This window comes from Notothenia coriiceps, unplaced genomic scaffold (assembly GCF_000735185.1).
Source record: "Notothenia coriiceps isolate Sejong01 unplaced genomic scaffold, NC01 NC01_scaffold00034364, whole genome shotgun sequence".
NCBI classification, from domain to species: Eukaryota; Metazoa; Chordata; class Actinopteri; order Perciformes; family Nototheniidae; genus Notothenia; species Notothenia coriiceps.
The window spans coordinates 1-12,163 of record NW_011367065.1 but is presented as its reverse complement, the minus strand read 5'-3'; the positions used below and the strand labels follow the sequence as shown (position 1 = coordinate 12,163).

The following is a 12,163-nucleotide window of genomic DNA, read 5'->3' as shown; positions in this document are numbered from 1 at the left end:
GTAAAATCTAAGGGTGCTGACATGTAACTAGGGTTGGGAACCGAAACTCGGTTCCAGATGAGAACCGATAAGAAAATGCCGGGTACCGGGTACTAATACAAAATACACAATTTCTGTTCTGCTTAACGGTTCCTAAACGCGGTAGACCCTGTATTCCAGCGGGTCCGTCTGCGCCGCGGCGACCCGGTGGAATACAGGGTAAGGGCGGACTGGCCATCTGTGTGGTCTGGAGAATCACAGAACGGCCGGTCGTCAGCGGGCCGTTGACGGCCGGCTCGGTACGCTGACGGCCGGCACCGCCCTTAATTTTTTTAAACGGCATCAAGTAAGTTGCGCTGACAGGCGACAGAGGTCCACAGTTTCCCCGCAGCGAGGCTCCCCCCGCCCTCCCGTAGACAGTTCACAAGCTCAGTCACTTCATAACACCAAAGATGGGTCGCGGTAAACGCTCTAAAGTGAGGCTCCACTACACTAAAAAAGAAAAAGACAAGGCACAGTTTAATGCCTGTTAATAGCTTGCCACAGGCATAGCTCAGTTAAAATAAAGCATGGCTATTGTGCAATACATTTGTATTGCATGTATATTTTTTAATTTGTAAAAATATCAGTTAAAGCTTAAAAGAATAAAGATATTTTTGTTATCTAAACGTTTGACCTCTTTCTTTTACAATTTTGGAATCGAAACGGGGAATCGATTTCATTTCATTTCATTTCAAACCTTTATTTATCTAGATTGGTCCCATTGAGATCATAGATCTCTTTTTCAAGGGAGACCTGCAGCAATTAGGTAGAACCGGAATCAATAAGCAGAACCGGAATCGATACATTTCAAACAATACCCATCCCTACTTATTATTGATAATTAAAGCAACAATCCTGCATTACATCCTTACTTCATGAACAGGGTAGTCTTCAGCTTGTTGGAACTGTTTTAGAGAGGTGTTCAACGTTATGACCAAAGAGCAGACTGATGCATTCTACAATCATTATTATGAATTGGTGGACAAACTATTTACTCTCTGTAAAAAGCAGTACAATCAACAGCAGTAGAAAAGAGCAGCCTCCAAAAGCAGAAGTTAATAACCGACAGAATGTTCGTGGTTACACTCACTTCAGAGGTCAGTGGAGTTTGTCCTCCAGGCCTTTGTGCTGCTTTGCATACGTGCTTGACCTATTATGTGTTCGCCAGTTGAAAGAATCCTGCTCAGCCTCATCTAATGTAATGTTTCTTTAACACATAGTGAGGGGAAGATACATTAATAAATAATGAAAATATGTATCTTTCAAAACAGGTCTGAAATGTTTAATCTTTCAAAAGGCTCAATTATGTATTTCCTGTGACAGCTGCCACTGTAGCTTTCAAATACTCAAACTAAAGGAATTAGAGCATTTGTTGGGGACTATTTTCTTTAGGTGATTAATCTACAATTTAATGTTTTGTGTGTAGACAGATCTGGAGGTAGTCACTTATAAGACCAAAACCAGCACTGTTAGTATGTCTCTCATTGCAGGCAAGCCAACTTCTGACTAAAGACAAACATTTCTCCCAAGTTCTCCCAACAGCTACTGTAGTGTTTTATGAAACATTACATGACGCAAGAAGAAATAGTGCATTTGTTTGGGAATATTTTCAGCAGCAGGTTTATTTACATGTTGTGCTCTCTGAGTGTTTCCAGCTACAGCAAGTGAATGCAGGAAAATAACCTACTGTGTTGGACAGAGGAGTAAAATACTGTATATCAGACATAATACATAGCAGTTGTTAGTAGATACATCTTTCCAGGCTTTGGTATCAGTGCCTCTAGTCTAAAGAATGGAGTCATGTGAATCTTAGCTTGGGGTTCACCCTGACCTGTCTTCAGGGGCGGACTGGGACTAAAAATCAGCCCGGGAAACTCGACAGGCCGAACGGCCCAACTCGGTACCGCTAGTCAATTGTCAACGGGCCCACTTCGGTACCGGTTCTCCCAATGGCCAGTCTGCCCCTGTCTGTCTTCATTATCACCTGAATAACACTATGATTCTGGTGTGTGAAAAACTGACTTTTTACAGGAAAAATGTCAACAGTCAAATGAAGGTATCTTCTTGTAGCATGAACATGGACCCGAGTGTAGAAGACTGAATGTTGGTAACCAAGAATGTAACACACTAATGGGCGCATTTCCACCATGACGCGGAGCGCGGTTTAAGCGTGCTGTGTCGTGCCGGGCCCGTTTTAGGTTGTGTTTCCACTATGCCTAGTTCCTTCCCGGGACTAATTTTTCACCTTTTTTCTGGCCCGACAAAATGGTGGTTCTATCGGGGCCAACAAACAGGGCTGAGTCGGGCTGAGTTTGCTAAACTAGAGAGAATCGCTGGCAAGGGGGCAACAACTACAACAAGATGAACATATTTGACCGTGATTTAATTGTAATACACGTTTCAAAATGATGCCGAAGTAACAACATACTGATACCAGTTAGTAAAAACCATGAATTAATGCTTTGACAAGTCTGCAGACAGACGGCAGGCGAAAAGCGTTTTAAAATGCGTGATGCTGCATCTTATTACAGACACATGCATTTCCAAACATTCGGTCTACCTACTCTGTAAAATGTATTATCTCTTACACACGGCATCTATTGCACGTCTGTCCGTCCTGGGAGAGGGATCCCTCCTCTGTTGCTCTCCCTGAGGTTTCTCCCATGTTCCCCTTTAAACTGTGGGTTTTCTCCGGAAGTTTTTCCTTGTACGATGTGAGGGTCTAAGGACAGAGGGTGTCGTTTTCTCATACTGATATTCTGCACAAACTGTGCTGTTGTATTTGCTGTAAAGTGTCTTTACTGTAGGATATTTTTATTATATGTACAGCACTTTGGCTCGACCAAAAATCGTTTAAAAATGTGCTCCGACCGTCCACACTCACAGCAACGGCCTATACAGACATAAATAAACCAGCGACTGTATTCGCCATGACACAGACAGTCTGTGGTTTGTACTTTAACTTTTGTCTAGTTTCTGAACAGATATGAGGAGCTGTGAGCTCTGAGTGCTAACAGCTAACGGCTGATGTTGGTTTTATGGGGTGCTCATTGAAGATGACGTCACGGCTCCGCCTACACTGCGTTACTATAGTTACTGCCCCAGCTCCTAAACTGTAATGGACGCGCAGCATTAAAGTGAGCCAGGCCTAACGAGGCCTAACATAACCGTACTAAGGTGTGTGTGTGTGTGTGTGTGTGTGTGTGTGTGTGTGTGTGTGTGTGTGTGTGTGTGTGTGTGTGTGTGTGTGTGTGTCAAATTGCTCCTGTGGGGATTGTCCACAGTATTGAGTATGTAAGTCACTTTGGATAGAAGCGTCTAACATGTCATGTAATGTGTGTTCCAGAGCTGAAGGAGGCAGCAGAGAGGGCCCAGGCTCAGTACCGCTCAGAGAAGCAAAGACGCAAAGAGATGGAGCTGAGAGTCAACAACATGGAGGAGGAAGTGCAGGACCTGAAGACTGATAAAGACAGCCTGGAACGAGTATGCCCACTTAGTGTTTGTGTCCACAGGTTCTCTTCAGTCAGAACACATAGAGAGTCAAAGATGATGTGTTACAGAACTAATTCAGGGAGAGTGTTTGAAATGTGAACTAGTTGCCAGTAAATGTTGACAGTTACTTCCCATTCCTTTAAGACACTCTCTGAAAGGAGGCAGAAGTGGCAGGCTGAGCGTCAGCGTCGGGACGAGGAGGTTGAGGAGCTCCGGAAAAGCAGCCAGCTGGAGCAGGACAATCTGAGAGCTCTGCTGCGCAAGGCCAGGAGCAGCACCGACACCGCTGCAGCAGAGCAGGTGGGCCAATCAGAGCCACTGTTGAAATATAAATGATAACGTGATGGTTCAATAACTTGCAATTGTTCATCTTTCTGAATTCCCTTACAAATATTCTGAATCAGTTAATAATACCAGAATCAGAATTGTTTTTCTTACCAAGTAGGTTTACAAATATGAGGAATTTGCTTTGGTATGGTGCATACAAAGAAACAGAAAGAAGAATACGTAGCAAAAAACAGTACAATTATTTAAAAAAAAACACTGTAGAGCTGTGTAGATTCTAAAGAAGTAGTGTGGAGCAGAAATGTGCTAAATGTTGTTCACATACATGTAATGCAAACAGTTTTTCTGGGGTGGATAATAGTCAATGGATGTGGCGAGAGGCTTTGGTCCTTTATAGTATGTTTTATAAAATAGTTTATGTCACGTGACTTCATTGGTAGCATTGCATCCCTCATGTTCTGTGGCCTGCGTGTGTTGCAGCTATGTCAGCAGCAGGCGGAGCTGGAGGAGCAGTGGAGGGGGAGGTGTGAGCAGATGATGGCCGGTGGCAGAGAGCAGCACAGCAGAGAGCTGGCTGAGGTCTACGAGCAGAGAGACGCTCTGCAGGACAGGCTCACCCAGCTGCAGGACAAGGTGGACAACACACACTCCAACATATTCAATCAGCAAGTCTGTCTCATTGGTTATTGATTGGAACTCTACATTTGCACATTATGAGACATGTTGGCTCAGGGGCTTTTTGAACGTTGCCCACACCGGACTGAAACTCCTGATATCTTTCCAACAAATTTATAATGCTGGATATCCATTTGAATAATAATGTAATATCTTTAATATTATGTTTTGGTTTTGTCTTTTAATGTTGGGTCATGGGTTAAGATCATAATAAGGAGCAGGCGAAGTATAATATGGCATTAATGATTTCTGTACATTACTTCAGCTTCAACATATGTAATGAACTTTGTAAGGAACAAAACTATCCAGCCGTTCATACATGTACCAAAAACGTAAGGCTCAAACAGCTTTCACCAAAGAAAACAAGTACACAATGCAGCTTGAAATTCTGTAGGCTAGCTAGTTAGCTTAAAAAGATCAAACTGCTAACTAGCCAGCTTTCTAACCTAGGGTTAGGGTTATCTACGTTCTTTTGTTTTCACAACTGATTTTGTTATTAAACTGAAACAATTAGATGATGAAATGATGATTAGTTCTCAAAGTAGAAAACTGAAAATTAAAATACTAAAAAAATAAAATAAGTCCGAACCTTTTTTTACTTGGATTCACCATAATTGGACACAAGTTGGCTTGACATAGTGAAGAGTTACTATATGATGATTGCCTTATTTTTGCCTCTGTTTCACTCTCAACAGTTCACGGCTGTGAAGCAGTCAAGAAATGTTGAAGAACAGACTTTGCTCCAACACCGCGGGCAGACTGAGGAGCTGCAGGCCCTGCAGGAGAGAGTAAGATGGGGGAGCTGCTGTCAGACACTATGCTCTTCACTGGCAGGGAATGCATCTGTCAGGACATTAATGGCGCATTTCCATTACAGCGCGGAGCTCGCTTTAAGCGTGCCGAGCCGTGCGGGGCCCGTTATTGGTTGCGTTTCCACTTAGCGTAGTTCCGGCTAGCGGGTACTATTTCACAGTTTTCTGGCGCCATAAAATCGAGGTTCTTTCCGGGCCAACAACCAGGCTGAGTCGGGCTGAGTATGCTAAACTAGAGAGAGAATCGCTGGCAAGGGGGCTACAACTACAACAAGATGAACATATTTGACCGTGATTTAATTGTAATACACATTTCAAAATAATGCCGAAGTAACAACATACTAATACCGGTTAGTAAAAACCATGAATTGCGTTATTATAGATTAGTATCTATAGTTCCTAAACTGTAATGGAAACGCGCCATTAACTGAGCCAGTCCTAACGAGGCCAAGCCATACCGAGCGAGGCCGTGTAGTGGGTTTGCGGCATCAGACATCGTATTAAAGTAAATGTTTGCCTCTTTTTATTTCTTAGTACACAACCTTGGAGCAGCAAGCAGTGTGTGTGAGGGAGGCTCTGGAAAGAAGAGTAGCTGAACTGGAGCAGCAAGGCTCTGAGCAGCAGGCTTCTGGGGACTCTTCAGCAGAGGTGGGGTTCCTCCATCAACCCTAAAAAAATGTCTTCCGGTTTTCCCATCATTCATTAAAAGACAAAAGGAGAGAATACAAATCCAGAATGATTAACAATAGCTCATTAGAGCCTCTAGATGTCAGTGTAGGCCCCTCTCACTCTCAGTTCTAGCTTCCCCACACACAAAAAGGAAATCCGAACTACAGGGGGTATGAATGTATGAATGTAACAATTTACATTTCTACAACTTGTGTTTCAGTTTGATATCTGCTTTATGTAGGAGTTTCATCCAGGCAAAATATGAAGAGCTATACATTCCATGCCTTTGACGTGAAGCTGTGCGTTTCTGCAGGTGAAGCGCGTGATGAACGGAGTGTTTCACTCTCTGAGAGGACAGTTTGACCTCAGTGAGTCTTACAGTGGCCAGGCTGTGCTGGGGGTGATCGTCACTACTATCAAGGTGAAGACGTTTCTCACACACACACACACACACACACACTCACACATCTGCAAAAGGTGTACCTGTGGACCATTTGCAAAGTCGCAGCTAAAATGTATTTGGCCGTGTCAGATGTACACAGATCCATAAGTAACATTTTTAAAGGTACTTGTACTTAACTAGTATGTTCCTCTCCTGGCCCTTATAACTTTTGCTTTACTTGATCCAAGGAAATATTTGACTTTTTACCTCATGACGTGAGAGAGCTCACACAATGACATTAGAAATTATGAAGAACAGCTTAAAAAATGTGTTGATTCACAAATATTTAGAAAAGTATAGGTCATATTTAAACATTCCACGCTTCCAGCACCTTACATTTGAAGATTGTCGGCTTTTGTTTTTTTAATATGTTAACAGTTCGAAATGTGCTCCAACTCAAATAAAAAGAGTTAAATCATGCTTTTCAATAAATGAATGAATTAATACAACTAATCAAATGTCGCTCGCTCACACACACACACACGCTCGCTCACTCACTCACTCACACACACACACACACACACACACACACACACACACACACACACACACACACACACACACACACACACACACACACACACACACACACACACACACACACACGCGCGCGCGCGCGCTCAAACACACACACGCTCAAACACACACTCGCTCAAACACACACACACTCACACTCACAGGTTTATTGACACACAAGGTGCTATTTAATGCAGTTCTACAGACACACACCTCACAGTGTCTGGTACACTCCTTTGTGTACACAAAGGAGCACCCTTGACAGTACATCAGGCTGCACTGTCAAGGGTTAACCATGTAACCCATCCAAAAACAACCTGCACTGTATATACGCATATGACTTTCACCTGCACATATACATGTACATACAGTAAATATTTAACTATATTCACTCGTATCTGAATATATGTACATTCAGCTGCTCATTGAATTTCCCTCGATTATTGTGTTTTTCTATTAATAATTAAATGTTTATGTTTTTATGTTCTTGTTTGAACTCTTCTGTGTACTGTCCTGTGTTTCTCTCTTATTCCTGTTACACCTGCATTGCCATACGGGGATCAATAAAGGTCTCTGGGACTTTAGATGTACTTAGCAGTCCTTGTCCCCTGGTGGAGTGGTAACAAATACAAACACGTAATACAGTAATCTAATAAAGCTGATGCCAGGATGTTCCTAAACTGTGGGCTTCTAAAGAAAAGAGGCTGACTGAAGGTACTAGTAGGAGCTGCTTTGCAGTCTCCACTGACTGACTCCTCACTGTTATATCTTACCTTTTGTTATTTTTCACTGACTAGTTCTGGGGCATTTAAACACTTGAAAATCTATTTAATAAACGAGAGATTTATGGAAACATCAAAGCTTGATAAATTATACTTCATACTTAATTCTACATTGATGAAATGTATTTTGTTCAGATTTGTTCAAAGCTTGTTATTGCTTATTGAGTGCTGGGCTCCAGACGGATACACAATAAGAGAGATGTGATCAAATTATGAACTTTATTTAATATATGGATATTTTTCCAGAATGTGACCCTGCAGCTGCTCACTGGCACAGACAGATCTTCACTGGGACAGAAAAAGAAGGAAGCGGAAGAGGAGGAAGAGGAAAGTGATGATGTGAAACAGAGACAGGAGACAGTGCAGAATATACATGTGAATGGCGACAGAGAAGTCCAAGAGAAAGAATTTGAAGCCGAATCAGATTCTCAGCAAGTGAGTGAGAGCCAGACGGATGAGGACGTGGCAGCAGAGACGGAGACACTTCCTGAGTCAGAGACAGTAAGCCCAGCCACTGATCTCAGCCCCCTTTCTACCACTGAACCCAAACTGCATGAAACGGCAGAGTGTGAAGTGGAGCAGGAAATCTCCTCAAAGCAAAAAGAAACCTTTGAGTCTGCTGACCCACATAATATACCCGAAGAGAGCCCAGCAGCTGAGCACAGACAGGAACCTGTGTCAGAGGGGACTCACAGCAGTGAGGGGAGCAAAGAGAGTGAAAGAGAGAGAGAAGCAGAAATGCAGGACGGCTCCCAGAAAGCCTTTGGCCCCCCCGCCAACCCTCCCCCACCTCCCAATGCACTACCAGAGAGCTCAGGAGAGGAGCCCAGGTGAGTCCTGGCAGGAACTAAGTATATGTACTATATGTAACCTGATGAGGTCACATATAGTACATATACTTATGCCTGGCTCAGCAAAGGGGGATAGTCTTTAGTAAAACTACAAAGAAATCAAACTTAAAAACTAAAAGTGCAACCTGTGCACAACCTCAAATGATATCAAAGCATGCCTGACAGATTTGGAACTGCTGAGAATATTTTCAATTCAGGTTTTCTTTACTTCTTGTAGAAACAAGTGTATGGTTTGACATTGAAGAAACTATCCAAAGCATAATGTATGTATCTTATTTTGTGTTATTTTATATCCACACTACCATATATAAAGTTAGTTTGGCATGGACTTAATGCAGAAGTTACTCTACTTCTGAGATATTGGAGTCTTTTTTCTTTTGGAGTTCGATGCTCCTACCTCTCAGAATTCAACTGCAGTCTCATGCTCTTCATTGGTGACTGGTGGGGCTTTACCCTCCAATAAGAATCAACTGACACATGCCTTCATTTACCAGAGCTAAGGGGTTCATCCTTATAAGAGCACAGGTAGGAACAGACCTGTCATGAATCCGATGTAGACTTTTCTTAGGATAACACATTTAAAATCAAACTACAGAATATATATTGTTGAATGCGACACATCGTTGAGATGCCTGTAGAAAGAACATCGTACAGCAGGAGGAACATAAGAGATGATCCACTATGTCTCTTAAGGTTCCATTAATGATGGGATCACATGTTGTCATGATAATTGATTTGGTTCTAGGTTTATTTGACAATACAGACCTGACATGGAGATACTGACTGCTTGTCTGAATATGTTAGTAATGTAGGAGGCACATTTATTGCACGGCTTGTTGTGAAGCTCAGTGTAAATCGTTTTTGGCGTTGATGCAAATCAATTGTTGAATGCATCTTGTTCATTCGACTACTTGACTACAGTGAGGGTGGTAGGCAGTCCTGGACATTATGTTTCAATGCAAAGTGAAATATGTATAGTACAGTATAAAAACGTTGTTAGGCTGAGACACAAATATTGACAGATACTGTCATTCTAAGAATTTGCCCAACTTTTTGTATAATGTACATATTAATATTGCTTATATTCACAGAGGTGCCTATATAGGGTTTCATATGTCTTTGGTTATTTGGCTCATGATTATTGTTTATCAGGATATTATTGAATGCAACACAACATTTGGAAAATGGTTTCTTTGCGACTGTTGTCTAAACATCAGTCGCAATATTTGAAAACTATTCGAACAATTCTGTGAGCTGAAACCTTCAAGAATACATCTAAAAACATTTGCTCCACTTTGGAACCCAACACAATGATTTAAGCTATATGTTGTTTGTTTTATTAGCGATGTATCTCCAAGCATCAACAAGAAATGCAGTTTTGACGGCCAATACGACAAATAGGCCAGATCTAATTGAACTTGACAACATGTGTAACATGTTTGTGCCACCCTGCCTGTCAATGTATGCCTGATTCGTGCAAACTAACTGCTTGTCACACCTGTTGTTTCTTGCTTGCTTCATCCCCATTTTCTTTTCTCCTCACTGTCTTTATGTTCCTCCCCGCCCGCCTCTACCCCTTTTCTGCTATTCTCTCAGTCTGACTGAGGGAATGGGAGAGGAAAATGGAGAAGAACCATTTTTCCAGATCACAGCTCCTGCCAAACCCCCCGCAGCACCCAGCGAGGAAGAAGAGGAGGATGAGATGGTGAGGAAGGATGTGCAGGTCCCTGCCGCACTTCCCTTGTGTTTTGTTTCAGTGCGACTTCAGTCATTGATGTTTTATCACTACACCATACTGCTTTAAAAGATGATTACCTGAGGGTAACGATATTTATGTTATCATCTCTTTCCTTTGTGTCCAGAGCTTGAAGGGGCACCCCCCCCCTGCCCCTCTCTTTGGTGACGATGACGAGGATAATGATCTGGACTGGCTGAACTGAGATGGTTCAGAATAAACACCTGCCTTTTGATTTTCAAAGCTTAATGCAGACAAAAGGTGCTTCAGCGCTGTCTCTGAGGAGCAGTGAAGACGACAGCCTGAGTGACGGCTGCTGCCTCAGCTACAATCTCAGCCTCTGCCTTTGTTTGAAATAAGAAGCCTGCAATTCACAGAAGAATCAGAACAAATCATTTTCCATAATTATGTGATATCTGTTGGTAAAGTAATAGCACATTTGTACATGTTAAGTTGCAGATTAGTGTTGTAAACCGGAAGATATCCTATTGTTTTAATTTTTAGCTTGCTGCTTTAAGAATAAAACTTTTACACGTTTTTTTCTAAACTGAAATTCATTCCAGAAAATAAATGGAAAATGTGGCCTTCACTTGGCATGTTGTTGTGCGTGCCAAATTCAGTGTCATATTTGATCAAACCTCTGAAACATAAGTTGGGCGCTTTGTTCGTAGCATTTCCCTTAAAGTATTAACTATTTGTCTTCAGATAGTCAAACACAGGCTATTTGTTTATTCATTTGTATTCATTAGTTCATTACTGGACAGTGACTATTATGTCAGGGTGGTTGACCAGCAGGGGGGGCTTCAGAGCCAAGCAAAGCTAAACTGTTGCTAAGCTAACAGCAGTGGATGCATAAAGCTGTAGGTAAGCCGCAAAGAGGTTGTGGCTCAGTGGTTAGTGCGCTGATCTCCTGATCACGGGGGCACTGGTTCGAAATCCCGCTGCAGTCAAATATTCTGCTGTGTCTTTGGACAAGACTCTTCACCCCAAATTGTTCCTTTGGGGATTAACCACCCACAGTATTGAATGTATGTTAGTCGCTTTGGATAAAAGCGTCTAACAAGTGACGTGTAATGTAATGTGTTTTCATTTAGTTTGTTAATGTAGCTTTCATGAAACTAGAGCTTATTCAAAAATAATTAAGATATACCAAAGAAACGTATTAGAATATTACAGTATTAGTCTTACTAAGCTAAGCTAACTCTGCAGGTGTGTTGACGTCATTGTTAGCCGGGTGAGCGACTTATTGAAACGAAGCTGTATGCCTTTGTTAAGGTTAAGATAGCTCATTAGTTTTAGAATAATATGAAATTGGGAACCGGGGTTGAGAAGGTTTATTCAAAAAATTTAATCTGCAGCCTAATCTAAGTATCAGAGAAAAGTAATAACAATAAGATGGCTACATACAGAAAAACATATGCAGTGCTGGGCCCCTCACTAGAGGTGAGGAATATTATAAGTTCAGTTATAGTTAGCAAAATCGATGTGTCAATGCTGTATTCATAGTGTATTAACCATAGACTGTATAAAATGGACGTAGGGTTCGTGACGTCACCCATATCTGCAGAGTTGCCGAGAAGCCCTGGCTTTGTAGGCGGAGTCGGCCACTAACGGCTCGACAGTGACGTCAGAGTTCAACTCCCGCCTGCTCCAAATCATAGACTGTATATATAAATGGACGTAGGGTCCGTGACGTCACCCATAGGATTCTGCAGAGTTGCCGAGAAGCCCTTAGTAGGCGGAGTCGGCCACTAACGGCTCGACACTGACGTCAGAGTTCAACTCCCGCCTACTCCAAATAAGGGCAAAGAGGTGGAGCCGAGGCGGGACCTGCTGCCACCGAGCTGAAAGTTCCAGAGCTAGCTGAAGCTACCAAGCTAAGC

At 42.3% G+C, this 12,163-nt stretch overlaps 1 protein-coding gene across 1 annotated transcript; it reads left to right on the top strand.

Annotated features, from left to right (window-relative positions):
• The first annotated feature begins 3,321 nt into the window (after positions 1–3,321).
• LOC104962109 (FK506-binding protein 15-like) lies at positions 3,322–10,818 on the top strand. Its single transcript, XM_010790506.1, has 9 exons — positions 3,322–3,504; positions 3,658–3,813; positions 4,279–4,431; positions 5,169–5,261; positions 5,820–5,933; positions 6,268–6,375; positions 7,941–8,524; positions 10,142–10,250; positions 10,408–10,818. Exons 1-9 carry the CDS (start codon positions 3,355–3,357, stop codon positions 10,483–10,485), a joined length of 1,545 nt encoding a protein of 514 aa, XP_010788808.1. The 5' UTR covers positions 3,322–3,354; the 3' UTR covers positions 10,486–10,818.
• The last annotated feature ends 1,345 nt before the right edge of the window (positions 10,819–12,163 follow it).

Bases quoted from the DNA above. Each gene is read 5' to 3' on its own strand.
- LOC104962109 (XM_010790506.1), top strand. From the start codon at position 3,355: ATGTGTGTTCCAGAGCTGAAGGAGGCAGCAGAGAGGGCCCAGGCTCAG. The intron at 5,262-5,819 runs GTAAGATGGGGG...TTTATTTCTTAG, and splicing joins TGCAGGCCCTGCAGGAGAGA to TACACAACCTTGGAGCAGCA. The intron at 8,525-10,141 runs GTGAGTCCTGGC...CTATTCTCTCAG, and splicing joins AGCTCAGGAGAGGAGCCCAG to TCTGACTGAGGGAATGGGAG.